Here is a 27322-nt window from a genome sequence, read left to right as displayed (position 1 = left end):
TTCTGATTCTGATCATTTAGCTGATAAAATTCCTGTGTATAACTCTTCTAGGTATTCAAAGTTTAAAGGATAACTTGTTACTGTCCTGATAAGATCTCTTCTCTTTTTCATGTGTGTTTATACTTTGAGTAAACCAATTTGCATGTTGTTTAATCAGTTACTTGTAACTGGAATATTTCCAAACACATCAGAAAACATGTTAAACTATTTGTTCAGGCTGTTAGGCCGTTGTCGTCTGAGATTAGTTCTCGATGTTTCGCCAACACTAGGGGTTGGCATCTTCTGGAGATGTTACTGCTTCACTTGTAACCTGAAACGACGTATTACAAATATCTGGCAAAATAGTCACGTAAAAGCGCCAACGTTATTAAACCTGATAAGATAATGGTTGGAATAATATTTCATAGATAGAAGAAGGAACTGTATCTCCCGCAAACCATTTAAATACGTAATTTCCATCAATTAAATTCCAACTATTATCTTCAAGTTTAAGAACCGTTGGCGCTTGTAAGTGATTATTTTGCCAGATGTTTGTAATATATAAAAATCGCAATAATTGTTGTTGTAGTTCCGTTGGCATGTAGTTTGAGGAATCATAACTAATGAGTTTTTCCATAAACATCTTAGTACCACTTTTATATGTGGTGAGAATCTTTTCATACCGTGCTTCATTTAAATTTGTAGATTTTATCACGTACATTTGACAGACAAAGTTTTCAAGTAATGGAAAAGCCTCATCTATCCTCTTTAATATTTTTCCTAATGCTGCAAATGGCTTCTGAAATAGAATATTTTTTTGTAATAATAGATAAGGTTTTTTTCCCTCTTCTTAGAAAACTTAGATTAAAACCACATCCGATAATGCGTGAAAGCTAGGTAAACTTTGTCATAAAAGGGGCTATTAAATTCTTGCCATATTCCATATAGAATGTTAAATTATTGTTGCAGAGGTAGTCCATATTTCCAAGAATTATTATTAACATGTCTGTGTTTTTATTAAAATATATTAAATTAATTAATTAAAATAACACTTTTATTAAAATATTGGATACATCATTATTCATTTGACATATATATTATTTTTTGTTTAAAATCTTCCTATCGATAAGAAGCACTATGGATATACAGTACAGGTATATGATACATCAATTTTGCTGTACTGTCCTTTTCGCACCAACTGAATTTATGTTACTTCTCTTACTTGCAATATCGTAGCATCTTTCCCCTCACCTGGCATGGACTTAAGCTAGCCAGAACCGTCTGTCTTTTTACCTACTTACTTTAAATCGTTTATACAAACACATATAAATTTGAACTTTACAGAATAAGTTTATTTTCATTGAATGAAAATAATATATGATTTTGTTCATTAAATGAATGAACAAAATCATATAAAAATTTCAAGCTTACAAGAACAAGTTCTTTTTTTAAATTTCTTCTACACTTTTAAAAATATAGAGCTCGATGACGTGCAGGGCTGATGCGTGCCAGGTGATGGTCACCGTTACTTAGCATGCTATGACTCATCATTATAAGAATTTCTAGTCTTACAGACACGTTACATAACGTTACTCGGAGGGTTACTTACTTCCTTGTTTTTACCTTGTTTGGGCTCTGTTGCCTCTTCAAGGGTAAGTTTTTATTTATTGGATAAACGTGAATATGCATATTGCCTCTTTCCGAAACTAAGTGGTGGCTGTAAGGCAGTGGTGTCAGAAGGATTTCCTACCTTTTGGATGCCGGTTGGACCAAGCCTCCAACGCGTGGAGGATAGCTGTGGCTGTCTCCTCATCTTCTGTCAACCAATCTCCCCCTGTCCTTGTGATTTTGAATGCGACTCTTAAGGAGTGTACGGGGGCTCACTGTTTAGTGTGTGGTGTGCGGGTTTGTGTAGTTATTGGTTGTGTGTTGTTGATTTGTTTCTTTTTTGGTGTTTGTATGTTTATGATTTGTTAGCTTGGGTGAAGGTAAAGTTTATGTGTGGGTAAATGATAAGTGTATGTATGGATAATAAATGTGTGTATTGTATTGTGTATTTATGTGCGGAGTTGAGTGAAGGTTTGGTAAAGGAATTGTAGCAGGAGGTTGCTATGGCATACCCATACAATGCATTGGACATTTGATTTAAATAGCGGATTGTGTCACTCCTCTTTTCAGGGAAGACATTGAAGAGGATCATGGACGTGAAGTGAATTAGGGATTTCATGTCTGAAGATAGGTCGTATGAGGGGATTTGTGTTTGTTTTGTGTCTTTTGGTTGGATTCTTCGGTGTGGGCATTTTTTTGTGAAAATGCCGGGTTACATTCAATCCATTACAGTTGGGACATTTGGGAACACCTATCGTGGGGCATGCGGTAGACCTGTGTTGTTGTCCACAGTATGGACAGATAATTGATTTTTCGGGGCATTCGTTGTTGAGGTGTCCGCTTTTGCAACATTTCGAATAGTATTTTAGTCGAACCGGAACGGAATTGCTTGATCGTGTAATCTTGCATTTCAATGGTTCTCCTTTTGATTCTAATACCATTCGAGAGTGCATTGGCGAATTTAGTTTCAGGGTTTGTAAAAACTCTAATGAAGAGGTGGGCTGATTTATAGATCGGGCAATTATACGAACTGTTTTGGTGAATGGGAAATTGTTGACTTCTGAATTGATAGATTATCCTCGATGATTTTTTGAGGTAGTTTTTTGTCGACACCGGCAATGGCTAAATGAAAGTTTTGTTGACAATTTAGAACGGGTTGCGGATTAGGTGGGTTTCTAGATTATAATCCTGAATTTATGGAAACATTGCATCTCCGGTGATTTGTCGAAGTTTTGCCGTGAGATCTTTGAGGTCTAGGAGATTGGTAGTTCGTACGGACACTACCTTTTACGCTGGGAAGACTTATTGAGTCTAAATGTGATTAGGTCGTTATCTTTGATGATTCGATAGAATGGTCTTTGCTGACAGATGTTGGGGGGGATGTCCTGGATTCTGTAATTTTGGATAATGGTGTTGTGTGTTGTTTGTGGTTGTGTAGGTGTGGTGAGTGAGTGTATGGGTGATGGCGTTGGTGAGAGTGTGTTTTATGTTTTTAGGTATGGGGGTTTTGGGGTAAAGGATCGTGATAAGGAATAGATGCTTTGGAAGTGGATGGAACTCGGAGGGTTAAGTAGCTCTTGGATTATAAAGAGAAATAGATAAAGAGTTCTCTTCCAAATTTGGCATGGGACAAAGATCTATTCTATAGTTGATCTTTTAGGTTTAAAGCTACACTGCTAATCACCTATTAAACATATACATAATAAGAATAGACTAGGCTACAAGGCATCGTGAGCAAAATAGTGAAAAGCGGAGCACTCGATCGGTGGTATATCTATCTCCTTTTAACAGCGCTTGCGCATTACGCATATGGCGCTGTACTCTGTGTAACGTATGACATAACCTTTTGATTACGTTGCGTTTAACACTTGATTGATTTTTGGATTGAATTTTATATTCACTTTTATAATGTAAAAATTAATTGAAACATAAACTAACTGTAAATGACTAAAATGAGTATTATGTACCAAAAAGATTTTATCTCAGATTAAAACACCACGAATTCTTTTACAACCTTGTAATATTGCCAATAAAATTCTAGATTTTTTGAATAAAATTGGTGGTGTAACTATTTTCTCGAATATGAAAATATACATTATTTTTATGTTTTCATATAGATTTCCTCCACAAGATGAAGCTAGAAAAAAAAATGACAAAGATAGCTAGACCCATCAAAGTGAATGTAGTTGTCGTTTTATCTCTATTCACATAGCGGCGTATACCTTACCTAGTCTCTTCTTATGTCTGCTATTATATCTTTTGCGTCGGAAATTATTCTTCTCAGTAATATTATAATTCCTACATGTTATCTCCATATACGAAGATATTTAATGATGACAAGGAAAAATAAAAAAAAACTTTGTTTTGTTATACACGAACTTTATTTGTCCTTGATGATGCCGCTGCTGATACAAAAAGGGTTCAAGAGGCCAATACATTTTTGAGGGAAGCTCACACTTACCACAGTAACGAATTTTGAGCATTGATATGACAAATTCAACAATAAAATCGTAAAATCTATTCGATTACATTTTCTACTACCGATAGAAACACTACTACAGTTCAAGAATTGCTCTGTTAAAAGTAAATTTCACTGAGCTTCCAAATGCAAGAATATATTTGAATTATCGCTTTGAAAAAATCGTTCAGGGATTTTAAACACTTTATACGATTTCGAATGTAAAGGAATAGATTTTTGTTTTTGAGGTCAAATGAAATTAAGTTTCCCCTCCATTTCCTAACATGTAACAAAAATTGTATAAGAATCCGTAATTAACAAAAAACATCTTCGATTTCTGCATTTAAATAACAACGAAAGCTTTTAAATGTCCAGATAGCAACAAAATCAAGCATCAATTATGTTACAGACTCAACTCCGTAGACCTAAGAATTATGTGTCTGCGTCTTATTAATTGCTACGACTGCGTCAGGTGAAGACGAGGTTCTAATGTATACGTGGCTAAAATTCCGCAAAAGGAAGAATTCTTGTGAATAGTGTGGTGAATACGATTTAGAATAAGAATTAGTCTTAGTATATACGAACCCAGAACTATATAAGTAGTGAATTATTTACTTAATTTATTAATTACATAAAAGTTATAACTACTAATAATCTGCACCTTTGAATGACAATAACTTAGTTAGAACGCACCGAAAAGGAATGTGTAGTGTATTATAGCATCTGTTTGCAACATGAAGCTCACTTCAGCATCAAGAGTAAAACCTGTTAGCGCCAAGTACCGTAACTTATGTTGTTCTGTGGGATGCATTCTTCTATGAACTTTGTTACACTGCAGTAGGCAGATTAAGAGCAAAAAATGGAACGGAAAACCATTTGTGGCATTTCATCAATATAATATTCTAGAAAACCTGTAAAGATAATTATTAGGAAGATTTCAGAAAAATAATCATTTTGGAGAACTGAAATCAAACAAGATTTATTTAAGTTGACTTCAAATCGCTCTGTGTTTTAGCAATATTGCGAAACCGCAATATTTCATTACATCTCAAAAAACAACTACAAAAAAAATTCTTCCACTCAAACCACAACTTACAACATCAAAAAAAGAATTAGCAAATCATTATATGATAGAGCCCGAAACACCTGCTTCAATGAAAATGCATTTGAGGAAGAAAAGCCTACTAATAGAGGTTTTGACAAAAATTTACTACTCATTCTTATTTATAAACAAGGAATTTCATAAGATCGAAGAAAGGAAACAACAAAACACCACAAGCAATGTAGAAACACTCTTAAGAAGGGATTCAAAGATGACAATAATATCATATGTAAAGAGCTTATCAGAAAAATTGAAAAAAATAAGAAATAATTACATCACAACATTCAAAACAAAAATGACCAAAACCAAACACAACACACAAGAAAGATCAAAGAACTGCATCTATAAAATACCCTGTGAATGTAACAATTTTTATGTGAAACTTCAAGACCACTTAAGTATAAGGATAAACGAGCATGAAACATACATCAAGAATGGAAACTTCGACAAATCTCAGATATGCAAATATGGCTGGGATAAGGAGCGCAGAGTACAGTGGAAAGATGCATCAATAATCATGATAGAAACAGACATGAAAAAGAAAAAAATCAAAGAAGCAGTTCTCATTTTACTTAATAAAGAAAAATGGGTAGCAAAACTATCAGCAGGTCATGGCAGGCTTTGGTTGCCAATAGTAAAATAAGAAGTCAACAAGATCATCGCAGACATCATCTACAATTAGGTATACAGAATACGTATGCAACACACAATACCTGAACATAAACATCCTTATAAAAAGTAATTTTTTAGTTAAAGTCTGTAAAAACAAAGCTCTTTACTCTATGTTTGTTCAGTGGAATTTTTGAAGATTAACGTTATTTGTGAAAAAGAAGTTTTTTAGTGTTGTACCATTGAGAAATTTATCTCTGGTTATGCATTGACTAGGCCTAGAGCAAGACTAGCATAACCTTATATGTACTGGGTAAATGATTATGCAAACGAAACCCAAAAAAACGAAGAAGAAGAAGTAATTTCATTGCAATCAATTGTGGCTTAACCCCATATACACATATTTAACTTAGAAGCTAACTATGCCACAAAAAGCAGTTTCAGAACCTTTATAGTAGTGAAATGTTTTATTGAATCATTCAATCTGATATAGAAGAAAAGAAAATCTCTGTACAAAAATTCTATACCTGAAACCTGAATGGATATCAGGCACCGACAACTGAGGATAAGTGGCATAAAATAGTGAATTTTAACCTGCTACACCACAATATTCCAAGTTTTTTTAAAAAAATAGCAGCTAAAGGTGAACACAGTAGATCTGCAAATACTTTAGGCATGTTTAAGTGCAATGTTGCCATATCTTCCTATTAATCAAAGTCTTTAGATGCTGTGGATTCTCATATAATTTTTAGTATACCACATAGACCATACAAGTTCGTCCTGTAAGAAATAAGAAGAAACTAATTCTTATGACCTCTTTATTTACAACAAATACTTGACAAAAGTGTCAGAGCAACTATGCTTTAAAATGTATACACATGACAAATTACAAAGTAAAATGGTTACAATAAAATACATTTACTATAGATTGTAAAAATGTGTGTCTTAAAAACTTGTGTCTAATTGTTCTACACCAGTGTGTCACTATGTACTAAAAAATCTACAATCTACAGGCCCTTATTGGTGGCTTTTCTTAAGGGTATCGCTAAGCAAAAAATTTAAGGTATTACGACAAAAAAAAACCGCTTGATTTCTTGGTACATTTAAGACATTTTTGGAAGGGGTGACAAACCAACTGTTAATACTATCCTTATTAATAATGATTAGCATCGCGTACTCTTTTAATCGTATCAACAAAGAAAAGACAGTTATTAATGCATGTTCACATTTCGCACATCAGACTTTCCCTGGAACAAGTTGACGAGCGCAGCCACATTTCGAATTTTATAATCTAAGTGTTTGTTTATACTGCCAGATGCCTCTATCGAGATAGGTATTTCCCTTTTTTTATTTCGCTTTTCTCTGTCAAACCCGCATAAATTTTAAAATAATATCGGAGTTTTCAATTAAGATAGGTGAGTTAAACTTTCAAAATTGCGTTCGAATTAAATTTCAATCGATAAAAGCGGTGTCCCGTGTCGTCCTGAGATCATTCTGATCATGGCGGTGGGCCAGTTTAGATCGCGTTGGCAGTTAACGTTACCTATAAGAATATCACTTTGCCGATATAGTTGTTTCTTCGGCAGTTTTCTTCTTCTTAATGTGCCATACCCCATTTTGGGGGCAGGGAATTCCTTTGAATCAATAGGTAACTTTTGCAATTGAAACAACGTATGACGTTCTTTATTCCACTGAGAGATACATATGATCTATGATTATGAACCTGCTGCAATTATACCCACTCTACTATCACGATATATAAAAATTTACGAACAATAAAGTAACATCGATAATATTAATTATATTATGCTACTTGTAGTAGATAAACCACTAGGAAGTAGATCAACTCTACATTTCTTATACATTGCTCGTCAACGACATAGTTTTTTATTTAGATTCTGATGTTGTAGCAGTCAAAAAATGAATAATTGCCTTATCTTTGCAGATACTACCCTTACTTATTAGGGACACCATAAAAAGCCTACAATTACAGACATCTATAATCTAACAAACGAGGTATTTCTTTACAAATATTGTAGGTACGTTCTTGAGATACTCTTCCAATAGGGTTACTTATCTTTATTTTAATTTGTAATTTGTTTGTTCGGTAAAACCGTAAAAATGACATCAATGAAAATTACAATTCAAAAGGCAGTCTGATATGATTCCTATCCTATATCCTGAATTTATAAGGACTAGCTGTAACCATTTGTATATTATAAATAACCTACGCGCTAAAATCGAAACTAAAATATAAAAAAATAGAAAACAGATTAACAATGTCATTGGCAGACTGGCCGTAAATAAGTTACATTTCTTGGGGTTCGAAAGTGTTAGGTTTCATAGTAAATATTCGGTTTCATAATATCCATTAAGATGTAATACGATATCGGTGCAAAAACCGTCTGTCTATGGTAAATTTTATATAAGTATCCTTTTTTCTCATAGTTTGAATTGCAAGGACCACCCTCAACATTAAAATGGCTTCTTTTTGGTTTAAACTGCATTTAAATTTTTTTTCATACAGTCAATCTATAGGTACTATTTATAGATACTTATACCATAAAAGACACTTTACGTTGCCAACATTAATTTTAAGGTTAAGTTAGGTTAGCTAAGATTAAGAAAATGGCGAGTACATAAAGGGAACTTTTAAAACAAAATACTAAGTATTAAAAGTAAAAAAAATAGCTTAATTGGCAAAAAGTGAAATTAACAGGTATTATTAACTCAAAGTACCAAGAAATTTGCTGGTAAAAGTCGCTACATCAAAGTTTGCTAGTCGAAAGAAAACGACAACTTAGGCAGTCATATAACGGTAAGAAATAATACAAAGAAGATAGAATGTATATCAAAAGTTGTTGCACTGTTGCAAAGCCAACTTTGCATCTGTCCACATTTGGTCTCTAAATAACTCACCTTGAGGCTAGTAAACGAAACTCTACAGTACGCTAATACCGCGACTTATAACGTGGAGAATATATACAGGTAAATGTAAATTACTAGGTATTAAGAACCAATAGTAACTCATGAGACTCAGTCCGGTATATACTGTATCGATAAGCCTGTGGATGATGAGGAAGTCCTTACACTAAAGAACTACAGGTAAGTGGGTCGAAGACTTAACTACGGACCTTGATGTAGAAGAGAAATTGGGGTTTATTCATCATTTTTGTTATGAGATATATTTATATGTAGGTATTATTGATATTTAAGGAAACAATTAGGGCATAGTATAATGCATGGGTACCATACTGTTATTTTTAGGTTATGTTCATCTTTTCTCTCTCTCTCTCTCAAATACATTAACAAAGTTTAAAATTAACTGAAGTAGGAATAACACCTGCTATTTCTTTGTTAGGATAAAAATCGGTAGATCCACAATATTTAAGCTGGTGTGATCACGGTGTGGCATTAAACAAGCTAGTAATGAGCAGTTTACGCCAAATCTGCAAACTAAATATAGGACTTAGCAAATCCAACAGCAATTGGCACAAACATCCATAAACTATATATATTTTGATAAAAACAATAAAAAATTGAATATATAAATACGCTAATACTTTCGAACCCGTCGGTTGACTATTTCCACTACTGTTACGAAGTCACATAAAAAATTCTAAAAATTATTGCGCCGGATCGTCCATCTTGGCTATCTAAGGATGGAATATACACTCATTTAAATCCAATGAACATCGATGTAGACAAAAAATCACTAAGACTTGTGCAACTTAGGCTCCGCAGTGGGCCCATGTCTGTTTCTTCAATTTCTTCATTATAATCACTTCGAACAATAATTTTTGGCACTTCACTTAATTTAAAGAGTCTTTGCCTTATCTAGTAATTCATTTATGAATTTCTGAAACAGAAAGAGAAAAATTATATTAGGAAACATGACGAAAACTTATATTTTGACTTATTTAACAATTTACTCAATAAGTCCCGGAATTAACTTATAAAAGCACAACTTTTAGGCAACAGTGATCTTTATTCATCAATATAGCCTCAATATTCTAGGATGATACATTGATCTCGATGATTTTCAAACAATTCGCTCTTTTTTTTGTAGAATATGTTTTTCAGTTTCCATAATAACCTCCTCATTTGATCTCTGAAGCACTTTTTTGAGGTTTGTAGAGTCAGTAGTCACAAGAAGTCAGATCTGGAGGATACGGTGGATGAAGGAGCAATTCGAAGTTTAATTCATGTACATATCGTAACGATCGACTTATGACACATTTCTGGTCGTCACATAAAATATTCGTTATTGATGGTAATTATCATCAAAGTCATGATTACTTTGCATATTTTAAAATATGAAAGTTAAAGCCTTGTCAGCTGAGATTTTCGTCTTTGGTCGTTTTGGACTGACTTCGTCTGCTTCTGTCCACTCAGCTGACTGTCCATTTGACTCCGAGGTGAAGCAAAGAACTCATGTTTGATGGACCAGGTTTCCATCGTGGTCGGGGCTGTATAACGCTTCAAAAATATTTCACGTTTCACTTTATTTATTTCCTCTTTATTTTGCCAATTTTTTGAGATAACTTATTTCTCTGCAGTATTTTCTCACGATATTACCATTTCTACATAAAAAATTCCACTAGTCCAAAATATTTATCCTGCAATATTCTAAATAATAATAGATCTTTTTAAAGATGCCGCCTTATTTCCCGTAAAAGAGGACAGTTACCTTCTATATAGGGAAAAATTTCAATTCCAATATCCAACATTACTTGGGACGATACTTGTACATTTAATGAGAAATCAGAAATATGACTTGTTTGAACTATTATTTGAAGTGGAAGGAAAAATACAAGGCAAATAATACGGAGTATAGCTTAGAATAATAAAGTGCATTCAGAATATTAGATAATGGATTGTTTTAGACGTATAAACAGGTTTTAAAATAGCGGTCGGTATAAAAATAAGTTTACCACAGTAATCGGTAGAAGAGGGCACTTCATGAAGAATATCCATAACTTTTAATTGACTAAGAACGCCTTCTTCTTCTTACGATGCCTATCCGTTCTGGATGTTGGCGATCAATATGGCTATCCTAACTTTGCTTGCTGCTATTCTGAATAGACCGGTTGTCGATGTATTAAACCACTTTCTCAGGTTTTGAAGCCAAGATATTCTTCTTCTCCCTGGTCCTCTCTTTCCAAATACCTTGCCCTGAAGAATGAGTTGCAACAAGCCGTATCTCTGTTCATTCCTCATAACATGGCCAAGGTATTCTAGTTTGCGCTCTTTGATGGTGTTAATAATCTCGCATTCCTTGCCTATTCTACATAGGACCTCAACATTAGTCACACGATCCACCCATGAAATTCTTAAAATACGTCTGTAACACCACATCTCGAATGCCTCGAGTGTCATGTCAGAAATGCCACGTAGAAAATACATAGCATCTAATGAGAGAGATTTTGGTAGCAAGTGGTAAATCGTGACTTCTGAAAAGAGACTTCATCATTATGAACGCCGATCTCGCTTTTCCTATGCGTTGTTTTATTTCACTGGAGTGATCCCATTGGCGGTTAATGTTGGTACCAAGGTATGTGTAGCTGTCCACTCTGTCAATTGGATGTTGGTTAACCAAAAGTTGTGTATTTAATATTTTGCGCTTACTGACTACCATGTACTTTGTTTTCTTCGTATTAAGATCAATTCCGTGTTCTCTACTTATATCTGATATACGCGACATTATTCTTTGCAAACCGTCCAGACTATCTGCAAAAACTACTGCGTCGTCGGCATATCTAATGTTGTTTAGACGTATTCCGTTGACTAATGCGCCTTCTTGTAGTTCGCCTAGTGCTTGCTCGAAGATATATTCAGAGTATATATTAAATAACACCGGGAACAGAATGCATCCTTGCCTCACTCCTCTATCTATGGAGACTGCCTCTGTCAATTGGTCATCCACTTTAATATTGGCTGTTTGGTTGTAATATAAATTATAGATGATTCTTAAGTCCCTATCATCTAACCCCACTTCTTTCAAGATGTTTATAAGTTTATCATGCTTTACTCTATCAAATGCCTTTTTGTAGTCGATAAAACAAGTATACACATCACAGTTAACATCCCTGCATCTTTGCATAAGCACTTGGGCAGCGAATAGAGCCTCTCGGGCGCCTAAGGAATCGCAGAATCCAAACTGCGTCCATGATACTTGTTCTTCGCATTTCTGGTCTAGATAGAACGCCTAACTATACTTAAAAACTTTTGCACACCAACAATAAATTTGTTTGATTAAAGTTACTAACTCAAAATAGTTGAAACAGGCAACGCTGAGTATTTTACACTTATGATTGCATTGCCTACTGAAATTATACAAAATCTGTAGATAAAGTACATCTTACTTACTTTTATATCACTTTGGGATCCTTTGGCATTTATGAGTAGATTCTGAAACAAAAAAGAATGATTTAAAACTACAGTTCAATTTATAAACCTTTTTATCTCGATCAAAATAAAAGTATTCATAATTATTAATGTCGGCCATTTATCTGTTGATCTGCGTATAAATTCGTTTGATCAACTATATAATCGATCAAGTCATCAGTCACAAATAGTTTGTAAAAGAAATAAGGAGTTTGTGTAAAATTGTTGTAATATTCCAGTTTACCACAGCATTCTGAATAGTCTGCGAAAAATTTTTCAACTTGGAAGTGTCAATGGAACTTCGCTCCATAATAAATCTGTACTCCCTCTTCATCTTCTTCTGCGACAACAGCAAATGCAGAAATTACAGTTTCTATTGTCTGTTGTATCAGGTCATCCTAAACAGAAATTAGGTATGACTTTCCAGACTTCATTTTCAACGGCCCGTAACGTTATTTTTGGTATACCGCTAGGTCCTGGCACTGCAAGATTGCGTTCGTCCGGTACTTCATTGATGCCACGTAATTTTCTCAGTTTCCTAGGAATTTGCATAAGGGTTGTCCACTCCTACGTCTTTATCTGACATAAGCTCTTCGTATAAACTTACAAGTCTTTTCTGTTCTTTTTCGTAGGAATCCATCGAAAAAATTCGTGTAATCTAATAATTTATAGTATACTCATACAATAACCGTACGCAAAGAGCACCGAACAAAGAATGACTCAGAATATAACGTCAAATACTTCCGTCGCTTCATACAAGAATGAACAAGTTTGAGGCATCACGTAAATGCCACGGTGTCCAAACAAACAAATTTATAGTTCTCGTACAGCGAGGCATCAATGAGATGCCTTAAAAATGTTGTGCAATAACTCGATTGTCAAATATTTTTTTTGAAAATGAATCAGAAATGCGGAAAGGCATCCACGACTCCCGTCTTATTTACAAAAACACCAGGGCTGAACGTGTTAATAAGGTAGAAGTACTAGGTACAGTCATGGGAAAACAAGGAGAAAGATTATGCAATTTAGCAGCAGTTTAGAATGGACATAAGTAGTATCATAGATAAACACAAGCACTTACATAAAATTACAAGAATGAAACCGGGACAACAAGAAGTACAACTCAAAACAAAACACAAAAACCGATGATTAGCTAAAAACTACATAGTTATAGCTAAATGTAAAATAAGAGGAATTGAGACAGTCCAAGAGAAACGAGCACATTGGGTGGAATGCGGATAATTTCTAGGAAAGAGGTTACCGATAAAGTTGCACAGAAAAAAATAGGAATGATTCAAGGAAAAATGTAAAATGAATAAAAAGAAGACAAAGAGAAGAAAAGAAGAGGACAAACAGAGAAAATAATAGGCGGAATACAAAATCATTACATAACTACCTGCAGATACAAAAAAGAAAAATAGTCAGTTCAGTAATTGGCAACGAAAAAACATGGGAGAAATATTTTAAATAATTAAGAGACACATACAAACAAAAAGAAAAAATCATTAGGCATAGTGATGTAGTCGAAGAATATGAATCAAATTATAAACTGGTAGAAAATATACACGAACAGAAAATATGGAAAGAAACAGTTGATTAAAAAGATCTATGAGGTTATCAAAATGATAAGAAGGTACGAAACATCTGAAAGAAGCTAACATATAGAAATGATTAGATGATAATAGTGACAAACTCGAAAACATACCAAACATTATGAAAGACAGTTAAAAAAAGGAAAAATAAGTTAGGAATGATCGATTCTCCACCCAACTTGGATTTTTGGGCAAAAAACAACTACAACTTATACGGGGATGTACAGCTTAGGTATGTATGTATGTATGTATGTATGTATGTATGTGAGAAAAGATAACAAATGCTGTAATTACGAAAGATCAATGAAATGCTCAGAATTTAGAATAATTTGTCAAAGCCATTACAAATTTATAGAAAAGATCAATTTTTACATAAACTACAATTTTTCCATAATCAATAACATTTTTTTTATCCATTTTATTTCAATAAAAATACAGATACCTATATTGTATATCACCCCTATAGTGATATGTTTTTAGAAAGGGGCTTGAATGACTAGTCAGGGCCGGGTTTATAAAACTCGTGAAACAGAAAGCTAAAATTTGAAAATAATAAGCTGAACGCAGGGTTCAATTGCTGTACGAGGCTTCATGGTACAAATTTCTCTGCATTACAATATATTGTACCTTCTTCAAGTAAATTTTAATCACCTAACATTTTTTTTTATTCAGCTTTTTTTTTTTTCGTTTTCGCACAATTGTATACACAATTATAAAAGCTAGGTCTGACGTTATTCCGTTTAACACCGCGCTCCAATGCTCCAGGCCATCCCTTTACCCATATAGCAGTCTGATGCGCGATAGGGGCACAACTATCAGCTAGAGGTACGTCGTTGACGTTTTTATCGTTAACGACACTAAACCGTTTATCGTAAATAAGTAACTAGTTGAAAAACTAGTTAAATTATTCAACTATTTGATTGTTTAACAGTGGTTTCAAATAAGCGAGTACATAAACAAATGCTTTCTTGAATCAAAGAAAAAAATCCTGAAGTATGTTTTCTTTTTAAATGGTGTTTAAATTTGCTGTAGTTGATTTATAACTAAGTTTTTCTTTGCAAATATTGCATATAGCCTTCTCACTGTTAACGTCTTTCTCAAAGTGATAACATAAAATACTAAGATTTTTACGCGTAAACATGTTAAACACACAAACAGTTAATAAAGTAAATATTCAGTACTCACAGAATAAATTCAAATTTACGTTAGACAAAACACAAACTCCAAATAAAAATGATGCTTGCTGAATAATACAAAATATGAATAGGGGACTCCCATGTATTAATATTTCAAATTAAAAATAATCGATCATTGCAATATTCAGAAAGTCGAGCATAAAATCTGCATCTTCTACAAATGTGCATTTTTTGAAAATAAAATTATTACTCTTATACTAGTTAAATAATTTTAACCAAGAAAAAGACTTCTTAATTGAATATTTACAATAAATAAATCATTTAACGAACTATCAATAAAGATATGAAATCGAAAATGCAGATCAATCGAAAATCGAAACTCATCCATCAATCAGAATACCTACATAAAGTCGATTCGCTATATTTACGCGGGTTTAAGATTAAAAATTTTATTGTAAGTACCCAGTTTTAATTACCTGCTCTTTGGGGAAATATCAACTGGAAATATGAAATGAAAAATAATCCATAACTTTTTTTAATTAAATAATAATGGAAAATCTTTTATATAATTGACAGTATAATAAGGAGAATTACTTCATTAATGGAGTCTAATGTGGCTAATATAAACCTAATAATAATTTTATATTACACTTCACACAGAAAATATGGTCTATGTATATTTGTTCCATGGAGAGAATTTATAATGAAAAATAAAAAAATTTAACTTGCCAACAAAAATGAAAATCAGTCATTATCATCAAAAATATCATAATCGTCATCATCATCACTGTCATCACCATTAATTGTTATTATGATTGGACTTATTTCGTTTATTTTATTTTCACGAGTCCACCAATCTTCTATTAGTTCCTCGCACTTGAATATACAGTTGCACCACACTTCTGGAGTTACAATTGAAAGTGCCTTTCGCCAAGTTTCCCGAACTGCGCCGTCGCTATAACCGTTAGGCCCAATATGGTTGTCATAATATTGTTTTGCTATTCGCCATATATATTCGATGGGATTAAACTGGCAATGATACGGTGGCAGACGTAAAACTTGATGACCGTAACTTTCAATAATCTGATCCACAACAAAAGTTTTTGGTTTTGCGTGGATATTTGCCAAGCGTAATAATTCTGATTTTAAAATATGTTGTGTAAATGGTAGATGTTTCTTTGTCAAACATTCTTTAATTTTATTAACAGTCCAAGAATTCGTTGGAATTTTGTTTAATACTTCAGAATGGTAAGGTGCATTGTCTAAAATAATTACGCTGGGCTCACTTAAACCTGGGAGAAGTTTTTCATGTAACCATTTTACAAACATTTCTGTGTTCATATTATCGTGATAGTCAATTGATTTTGATTTAGATGAAAATATTAAACCAGCACCTTCTATAAAACCCGATTTCCCTCCTGCATGTAAAATTATGTGTCGCTTCCCTTCTCCATCAGCATGTTTGATAGACTTTACGTATCATCTTGCCATGTTCTCTTGGTTGCACCCCTAGAAAATATCCATGTTTCGTCTAAATATATAAAATTTGCCCTTTCTTCTTTTAATTTAGAATATTTTCTTAGAAAGTTAATTCTTTTATGCACAACAGAACTTATGTATCACTTGCCATAGACTTGTTCTGCCAATTTCGTCAAATTTTTTATCTTTTAATTCCGAGAGAATTGTATTTAAGGTCACATGTTCCTTGTTGGCTCGCATTCGATAAATGGTATCACGAATTTAAAATTTTTTTCCATCTGGAATATCTTTCGTTTTTAATGATAGGCGAGTTTTTTGGTGATCTTCTTTCGGCCGTTCATTATTGCGATTTTGTAATACTCCTCTTAGTTTGGTTTCACTAATTCCTAGAGCATCACATACGCGTTGTTGAACAGACATTACCGATTTTAAAAGACCGCCATTTTCTTTTTCATCCGTAAAATACTTATGTACACTACAAATTAGACTATCTACATCTAACACACGTCTAGGCATTTTTAAATATTTCCACCAAACATACAATGTCAACACTGGCAAAGAATCAATTCAACTGCAATATTGTAACAAATTTATACCTACCCTAATGTTATTTTAATGTATTTTAAAATATGACCATTAATGCAGTTTTTACCTAATTTTCTGGGAAGTCGTTTACTGCAACTGGTTATCAATGAGTCATTAGTATAATTTTGTTAATCCGAAACCCGCGTAAATATAGCGAACCGACTATAGTTATTTTATTTTCAACGTCAACCGATCGCCCGACTGTCTACCGTCCCAAAAGAGTCGGGATGTTATTTTTAGTTTTGTAGTAGTCTCTCAGATCAACTAATTGTCCTCGTCGACGTGAAGTGTTCGCTGTTCCTCTGTTTAGATTCAACGCTCATCTCTACTATCAGTCAAATGCTTTTTGTGTGGAAGTCTTGGGTACAAGAACTCCCAACACGATATCCTAATCCGATCAATGCAGGCTAGCATGACGCGTTCTTTTCCTGCTTTCTCTAGTGACGTATCATCGAACTGAAATTGCTTGCTCGGACCTCGAGTCTCTGCTCCGGGCTGCGCCCAGTTCGGCGACTCGGTGTCCGAGGATGTGGGCCCTTGGTGCCCAGTTTTTGGGGTGTTGTTAATTTTTTTTTTTTGATGACTGTTGCCTTTTTGTTAGTATTTTTTGATTTTTTTGCTGAATAAATGCTGATTTGGCAATATTTATTTGTCTGTTTATTTCTTAAGTCCATAGTCATTTGCTATATTAATCAACGCTCATTGAATATTGTTGTTTTCTACTTGTTATTTGATTTTATTTTAATTTGTTTAATTTACTTTTGTTATTTGATATTTTTATATTTTCTACTGATATTTTTATATCTTTTTACTAGATATCCTCTTTAAGGGAATCCACCCCTGTACATGTTTCCAAGTAAAATTGAAAAAGTCCTTTTACGATCGCATTTACTGGTGAACTATACAGTATAGGGGTGCCCTGAAGGGTTTTGATATGTTTACGAATGGCTTTCATATACCAGAACTGGAGATGTGTGTACTTAAAATCGTCCCGCTGCCTTCCACTTGTTTCACCCTTTTCAAATAGAACAGAAAACAAAAGTAGTGGATTTTCGAATCAGCAGGTTTTGTACATTGAGCTTAACTTTTATGAGGTTGGATCTGTACAAAAAGGGAGGTTTTTAATTTTGTATTCTGTGTTTGACATGAATAGATAACATGTATGAAAGTTTTGAGCAAAAATCGATTAAAACTTCTTTTCTTCATTTACAAGCCGTGGATCTTTACGGCAATGGTAGTAATGAAGCTTAAGCCCATTGTTTCTATGTTTAATTTGGTTCAATGGTTCAGTTCTTAAACTATTTCATATTTTCCTTTTTTCTATATTACATATATCTTTTACAGTTCTATCCACTACTTAGGTTTACATATATTGTAGTATTTTCGGTATTTATAATGGAAAAGTATTTACTAATGAGGAAAGATCGGTAAAAGAAAGCTATATTCAAGAAAAAATGTGGAAATGTGGAAAAATGAAAATAATTAAATGACTTTGTACAGAGAAAATATAAAATGCCAGAAGAAAGCATTCAAATAAGTGGGTAGTAACAGGGGTTTTCATCACAATTTTTTTTGTACGCGTGCGTTAGTACCTATCATCCATTTTTTTTCGTACTGTTTATTGTAAACTAGCATTTTAGGTTAGGTTAGAAATATAAATAACAATAGTAATATAAGTTAATAATAAAGTGAATAAAGTAAAGTATAAAGTAATAAAAAGTACCTGTGAACGCAATAATCGCATATTATTAAGATAATATCTGTACGAAAAAGAAAAACGTAATTGTTAAAATATTTCTATGCTTTGATAATCATTGATATTATTTTGATTTGCATACGCTAACCTAAATAAGTCAAAATATATAGTGATAGTGATGTATGTCTATGTCTATATATATATATATATATATATATATATATATATATATATATATATATATATATATATATATATATATATATATATATATATATATATATATATATATATATATATACTCTCATTTGGAGTTTATATCTTTTTCAAATATTACCTGTAAATGCCTCCGTCGCTCGTCGTCACTGTCCATATCTAGTAGTTCGTCTATATCCACCTCAACTTCGTCATTATTTACAGAATCTACTTGTTTCTGAAACAAAGAAGAATATTTTTAGAATGAATCATCGCGTTTCCTTTTTCAGTTTACCAAGATCCAATAAAACAGTCATTAAATCACACCGGCTCGGTGATAAAATCCGAATAACAAAAATAAATTAGTGTTTTACATAAAGACAGTGGCGTAACAACAATAAATGAGATCGTGGATACATTTGATTGATTTTTAAATTGTTATAAAATATTATGTATTTGATATTTAGTCCAGAACCTATAGAAAGTGAGTTGTCAAAGATAACCGATGGCAAAAATCTGGATCTTTTGGTATAGTTATTAAATACCATACCAACAGAAATCATTCCCTGAGAAATTTTAAATCGACATTTTTATATGCTGCGTAACCAAATAACTAGTTGTATGTGATGTAAGGTCACATAGGGTAAATCCTCTTAAGGGTTATACAAATCAATAAAAATTACACCCAAAATTAGAATAACACATTAGTGACGGCACGCAGTTGAACTTTCGATAGGGCGTGGACACAAGAGAAGTCATCATCATCACTGGCTCGACAACCCTTTTTGGGTCTTGGCCTGTTCTAGGATTCTTCTCCATTCCGATCTGTTTCGTGCTTTTTTTCTCCAGTTTTTTATTTTTAAGGTTGTTATATCATTTTCTATTTGTTCTAAGTATCTCAGTTTCGGTCTTCCTCTTGTTCTTTTTCCTACTGGCATCTGTTTGAATATTTTGTTTGGTATTTCGCCTTCTTCCATTCTTTCTACATGTCCTATCCAACGCAGCCGTCCTATTTTGATGAATGTTATAATATCCGGATCCTGGTATATTTTGTATAGTTCAGAGTTGTATCGTCTTCGCCATATTCCGTTTTCTTTTGTGCCCTGGACACAAGAGAAGTACTATTTGGTTTTAATCTTCATATCCAAAGATGTTAAGATATTAACAAAAACCTTTGTGTCCACATCATAAGCATAAAGCACAAAGTAGCATAATTTGCATATTTTGCTGATTTTATGCAAAAAATAGCGTTTTTGCATATTTTCGAAAAAAATGTAATATAGTGCATATTTATGTGAGCAAGATCAAGGTTTAAGCAAAAGTATCAAACCTAGGTAAGTCTCAAGGGGTGGGGTTAAAATTAGGTAGGAATTATTACTCAGTGTTGGATTAATGCAATGATCTTTAATATTTAGATTGAGACTATGGGATATAGCGAAAAATATAACATTGTTTTTCGCATGTGAAAAATTGAGTATATATACTCAGATCGACGTTTTTCAGAGACAATTTAAAAAAAAAAACATTTAATTATTGATTGTTTTTTTAATAGCAGTGATATCATAAATTAATAACATCAGTGATACACTCATAATATTAATAACTTGTTCATTATTTTTGTAAATAACTCTTTTGTATGTACATATATGAGCATATTTCATATTTTTTAATTTTTTTTTCATGTTGCTCATCTTTACTGATGACAATTCTCAGAACCAAGAACCTGGACGAGCAAGATATAAGGAAGGAACAAAAATCTACGAAACTAGATGTAAATCATGAATGGGAGAATTTGACGTCATGTTTTAAAAAAGTAGCTTATGAGAGAAAATAGAAGAAAAAGAATCAGGAAAGAATCACGATAGTGGAATCAACAATTCAAAAATAAACCATACTTGCAAAATAAGGCAGAGAAAAACAAAGAAATATAGAGAGAATCTTGGAACGAAACGAAAAAAAAAGCCCACTTAGATCAATGACTTCTCATATGGTTGTAGTTTATTTGTTTATTTATAATATATAATATAATAAAATAAAACAATCTGAAATCCCGAATGGAATATCAAGCGGTTTATGTAATCATGGATTAACCGCCATTAACCATTCAAACACAATATGCCCGGTTTTTTAGTACACTCATTGTAATCTTATATAATCTGGGATTAAATATCATTAGTCGTTCAAACACAATTTAATTCTAGTACACACTTTCATCTTCCTTTGTTTGGCTACGAGTCATGTCATCGTAGAATAATGCGTTTGATGGCAGATGATCGTGCTACCACCGTGTCTTTGTTTTAAAACGTTTTAATAGTTAATGATGCAATCACTTGTTTTGTTTGTACCGAAGAAATATATGGAAGAATATAACCAGGCTAGGATCAGTTCAAATGCACTATGTATAGGGGATATTTTATACGCCTATTTGTAACAAATTCTGTTTACCTATTGAGATTTGAAAGTCTTCAGACTGTTGTTTTATGGCATAAATCATTTTATATCATTTGTACGCAGTATACGAGGGCACTGAAAATTTCCTGCGAAAAAGAAAGAGTTCTTCATGCTTCTCCAATATATACAGAGCGGACCAAAAGTCTAGAAACGCCTAATTATCTCCTAAATGAATTTTTCAAATTATAAAAAATAGGGATACACCTATTTTGCAATATGAAGATTTGAAGTTTGTAAAGTTGCTACATTTACCATTTTCTGATATCATTAGTCACTTTGGTTTTTTAAATACAACACGCTGTATATTGTACCTTTATTAAAATCTCCACTTCAATACCGGTTCAACCGTATACAATACTTTCGATTTTAGTAGTCAAGAACATATTAAAAAAATAAAATAAAACAGAAACGCCTAATCGCCTCAATAATTTTTTTTATTCAAACTATGTTCAACTAAATTTGAACATAATACTTTACTATATTGCTAAATTTCTGTCTACCTAATCAAGTTCAAAATGTCCTCTGTTGTTAATTTGACAGTATCCTAAACGATGATAGAATGTGTCTATAGCAGAGCTTCCCAAACAGTGCGTCACGACGCCCTGGGGCGTCGCTGCGTTGTCCCAGGGGCGCCGCGTGTCAGCGCGGACTTTTAATACAGAAAATATATTAATTTGATTTTAAATATATTATATATTTAATAAAATACATGTATTAATAAATAAATCAAATAAAAAATATAACATCAAGTCGATAGACCCTTGAATTATCCAAAATTATTCAAAAAATTGTTCAATCCGAAAATTATCAGATGTTCCCCGAAATTATCCAAAAATCGGATAATTATCCGGACGTTGGCAACACTGGAGTCGAGTGAGCGCCGGGCGCATTCTGTTTCGCCGGTCGGCTCCCCTCCCCGTGTTGCCTAATAACGCGCGTGTTTTATTGCGCGCGATATTATGTCATTTAGTCAAGCTTTTGTTTTGTTTTATTACGCACGCGGAATTTTTTGCTATTAAAAATAGATACTTATATTCAAAAGAATAGAAAACGAAGTGGAGAATCAGAGAAGCAACGTTAATTTAAGTAAAAAGGAGAAATATTCCTATATACGATACGACGACCAATATTTGGATTTACCTGCGTTACTAAAGGGAATGTAGAACTTTCACAATGTGTTGTTTATCACAAAGTGTTGGCGGCTGAAAGTATGCTTTTACAAGGTAAGCCAAAAGACTTTTTGTAAGAAAATTGCGAGAGCTAAAACATCAGACCACGACTTTGTTTTCAAGAGCATCAATTCCTACCAAAGCCTCTTACATGGTAGCTTACCGTGTTGTAACATTCTATGTAGGAAAATGAGAACGTGCAGTTCGATTGCTGGACTGGAAACGCTGCGTGCCGGAAACTATATGTGCACGATAATATGGCACGATAATATAAAGGTCATATGATAATATGACCTTAAACGTGGTGGATGTAGACGATGTACGAAAAAGTCGGACTTGATGCACATTCTTGAAACTGAAGTTATAGATGAAGTCTTAAAATAATTTCCAGAATATATGCCTATAATAATTATTATACACGAAATGGCACAATTGCAGCATTTAAATCCAATTTAGCTTACAACTTTCAATGATTTATGAGCAAAGATGATTCAAGTAATTTTTAACAAACTAAAAAGTTCATATAGTTTTTTATTATCACTGTAATAATGCATTTCTAAATCGAGTATAGCTTGTTTTTCTTGTATCTTCATAAAACTATAGAAATTACAGCGTATGGAAAGCTCTCCTGAAAAATTTATTCTTCTAACGCCAGCTTTGGACTTTTCATTTGATTTGATGGAAAGAAAGTACCAACTGTTACCTATTAAATTTGACATAACAAGCCATCCCTCGTAATGTCCTAGATTACATTTCTGTGAATCTACATTACACAAATTAAGTTTTTATTCTTTGTGGTAGTTCGCTTTAAACTTGGTGATACGTTCGGGCTTTTGGCACGTTGCCCACATTATATTTATTTTCATCGGTTGCTCTAAAATGCCGCAGGACCGAGACGTGACATAGTTACTACTGCAGAAAGTTTAAAGCTAACTCAAAAATACGTACAAGTGGAGGTTCTTGAAAATGGCTTTTCCAAAAAAACGGAAATAAATCTTTAGTGACAGTTTTTAACACATACCTCAGAATTTATATACGAGGTAAATTTTATTTTCTAAATAGTTGGAGCTTACTAAAAGTTGACTTCTTTGAAAACAGATCTATAGAGAAATACAAAAACTATTATACGAGTGTAACTTGAAAAAGTCTTAACATATAAAGAATTAAAGAAATATATCTACAAATAATACCACTACAATTAAGGCATATATCAAATTGTTTCACCAATCGATGTATTCTGGGTGTTTGTCGAAGATTTTTTTTACAGCGTTTTGTACTTCTTTGTCCGACAGAAAAAGATTACCTTTTAACATTTTTTTCAGTGGTCCAAAAATGTGAAAATCGGGTAAATAGGGTGGATCCTCTTTACTTACTTTCGTTGTAAATTTTCTTTCATTACTTTGGGTACATGAGGTCGAGCATTCTCATGCAGAAGAATGACACCACGTGAGAGCTTTCCTGGACATTTTATCTTATTGTTTGATGAAGCTTGTTCAAAGTTTTATTATACAGGTTTGCGTTGATATACATTCTAGGTTCTGTAAACCCTATGAACACTCAAAAGAATAGCTAAATTAGGTGGCCAGGTAATGCCAAGCGCAAAAAGGAGGATGTAACAATCGTTTATTCGGACAGCAGAGGTGTCAATCAAAAAAAAATAAAAATTTTCTTCTATGTTCAGAACTTTCTTTAAATTTAAATATCATTAAGATTTATGCTCCCACAGCTGAGAGCACTGATGGAGATTTTTGCCAACAATTAGACGACATGACAAAAAAATCTATACTAATACTATATGGAAGAACTATTACAAGCAACTATTAACAGAACAAAGACCAGAATTCATTGGAAAAGAAAACAAGAAGAAGCAGATCTCTTCAACAAGAAATAGAAATAACAGATAGGGAAATGACAACGGCCATAAAAGCAATCAAAAATAAGAAAGCACCGGGACCTGGAGGCATCTCACCTGAACTTGATTCATTGCGGCTGTCGCCGCTTCTCCGCCCCAAATTTCCATCTTTTTCTGTCATATACAGTTGCCTCTTCTAAGTCTCTTGCCGCCATTGCTTCATCGATATCGTTGCACCAACTTCTCCGTGGTCGTCCTCTCTTTCTTCTTTCAGGAGGGATCCATTCCAGTACTCTTCTAGACCATCTGTACTTTGGTATTCTTTTAACATGTCCGAACCAGATTAAATATTTTCTTTCTATGTCATCATTGATATTTCGCTCCATTTTCATTTCGTTTCTTATTTGTTCGTTTCTAACTCTCTCCAGTTTCGATCTACCGCAGCTTCGTCTCAGATAATCCATTTCTGTCGTCATAAGTTTGTTTCTATTAGAACTTATAAAGTACGGCTCAAAAAAATTACACCGGATGAATGGATATTTCAGAAAGCCATAAGTAGAGAACAGCTCCCAAAGGAATAGACCGAGGCATATAATGACATCTATATCTAAGAAATGAGACAAAAAACGATGCGAAAACTACAGAGGAATAAGCGTAATATTATCAATAGGAAGTTATACTGCGAGATTAGATAGAGCAAGCGAAAAAAGGCAAAATCGAGGAGGATCAGGCAGGCTTCACTGCAGGAAGATCATGCATAGACCACATATACACACTGGAACAACTGTTGGAAAAGAAAAGAGCAAAAAATAGAGATATACATTTGGCATTTGTGGACCTGAGAAAGGCGTATGACTCTGTACCAAGGTCAGAACTATGGGAGGCAATGTACAAATTAGAAATACAGACAGCTACAAAAGCTCTGTATAAAAAAAATAAAGTGTCTATTAAAATGGGAACATTAAAATGGGAAGAATTAAAAAAAGGGCTCCTGCAGGGTTATTCCACATCTCCAACCCTATTCAAAATAAACTTAGAAAAAGCCTTGACTCCATGGAAAAGAAAATGCAAAGGCATGGGAGTACCGGTACGAAACAATAAATATACATCTAAATACAATTATTCCTATAAAGTATTAAAATATTCAATAAAGTACATAAAATATTTTTTCTGTTGTTTTTCCGTATTTTTTTCATAATTTGATATACATACATATGAGATCTGGCTATTAAATAACGAGACTGCACGGATGTCGAAATCAAAATTTAAACCCTTTTTTTGACAAACGGCCGAAATTGTAGAAAACCAAGCCGTGGATCTTGCACCAGGACAACGCACCTGCCCATAACGTGTTGTCTGTGAAGCGTTATTTAGCCGCTAGAGGTATTCCAGTGCTCGAACACCCGCCGAACTCGCCTGATTTAGCACTCTGTGACTTTTTCCTGTTTCCGAAGATCAAGTCTGCCTTAAAAGGAATCAGGTTCGAGTCGATGGAAGAGGTGAAGCGAAAAACGGCGGAGCTCCTAAAAGCTCTAACAAAAGAAGACTTCCAGAAAAAACGAATGGAACGGTGTGTGGCGAGGGAAGGGGAATATATTGAATGAGAGCATTCGATTGTGAAATAATTTTTAAAATAAAACTCTTTTTCATAAGCAGTCTCGTTATTTAATAGCCAGACCTCGTATATGTCTTTTAGGGATTAGAAACAATCTGTAGTCGCTACTCTGGCCTAAACATATTACATAACAGGACATATGTCTAAATTAGGCTCAGTTTAATATAATGAAGACACTGAACTCTTTTTCTTACTTAATTTGACATGTGGCACCGTCATTAAATGGGTTCTTCGCGTATGAAAATAAATGAGCCTTCTACTAAAAGTTATTTTTTAAATCTCTCCTGCGGCTGTTGCCCCCTATCTGTTACATCATTTTTATGATGTGTTAGCTGTGACACTTAGTTTTGTGACTTTAATGTGCACCGTTCGGAGCACATTTTATTTTTAACGGTTTTAAGTGTATTAAAAAGATTTTATTCTAAACTAAAAACCTTAAAACCCGAACAGGACTTTTACTGATTTTTTAATCATAATGAAAGATACTTTCGAATAGAACAAGAACTTGTGCCATACAGCCAGTCACAACATGAAAATATTCTACCCAGAAAGAAGATTGTGTAGTACAATATAAAAAGATAATATAAATTTCAAACTTAAGTAGCATTACAAATTTTAAGCATTAAAATTATTATTAAGGATAGGATAGAGATAAAACATAGACATTCGTTTCTCGTCTAGGGACCCATCAAGACATTGCTTTTAAGACAAACTAGATTGGGTCACGGATAAAAGGTAATAACAAATGGGGTAAAACAGAAGTTAGGATTCTAATTACAGTTAAATATTAAGCTTACTTTTGCAAATAAATTCCATCAAACATTCATTTACAACTCTTATTAGTACGGAGGAAAAATTTTGATGTAGACTAAATTTTTTATTAGAATTTCAGTTTGTTTTGTGTATTTTTTACATTCGAAGAAAATGTGATCTAGATCACCTTCTTTTTGACAGTCTGGACATAAATTTGAATTTACGATTTTTAGTTTGGACAGATGACTAGGATAGCAGGCGTGTTCAAATTTTATTCTAATTATGGATGTTATATACCTTCGTGGAACAGAATAATTTTTAAACCAATAATCACTTGGGATTAAAGGCTGTATAGAAGCATATTGCGAGGAAGACTGCGTACTATATATATGCCAAGATTGTTTCCATTTACTATTGATATTATTTTTAATTATTGTTAATGCGTCTTGTCTACAGATTTGGTGACTAGCTTGCGTTCCGGTATCAATGACCTTTTTAGCTAATAGGTCAACATGTTCGTTGTATTTAAGACCTATATGTGCTTTAACCCACAAAAAAATGAACAACTCTTCGGTTTTTATAAATGTCATAAACAAGTTTTTTAATTTAAAAGACATATATATTTGAGTTATTACTAGGAAAATTTAAAGTTTCAA

At 33.2% G+C, this 27322-nt stretch overlaps 1 protein-coding gene across 6 annotated transcripts in view; it reads right to left on the bottom strand.

Moving 5' to 3' along the window:
- Positions 1-6560: 6560 nt before the first annotated feature.
- The window catches only part of LOC140441504 (protein phosphatase 1 regulatory subunit 14B), a 153599-nt gene continuing 132837 nt past the window's right edge, over positions 6561-27322 (bottom strand). For all 6 annotated transcript variants that reach the window (XM_072532262.1, XM_072532265.1, XM_072532266.1 and 3 more), the window contains 3 exons: positions 18969-19064; positions 12126-12167; positions 6561-9615 (listed from right to left, as the gene is read on the bottom strand). In XM_072532262.1, the coding sequence (XP_072388363.1) occupies positions 9574-9615; positions 12126-12167; positions 18969-19064 (180 nt within the window). In that variant the 3' untranslated portion in view covers positions 6561-9573. The remainder of the gene's footprint in view (positions 9616-12125; positions 12168-18968; positions 19065-27322) is intronic.

The sequence above is a fragment of the Diabrotica undecimpunctata genome, chromosome 5 (genome assembly GCF_040954645.1).
Source record: "Diabrotica undecimpunctata isolate CICGRU chromosome 5, icDiaUnde3, whole genome shotgun sequence".
NCBI lineage: Eukaryota > Metazoa > Arthropoda > Insecta > Coleoptera > Chrysomelidae > Diabrotica > Diabrotica undecimpunctata.
The sequence above is the reverse complement of the archived record's forward strand: the minus strand, read 5'-3'. Positions and strand labels throughout refer to the sequence as shown.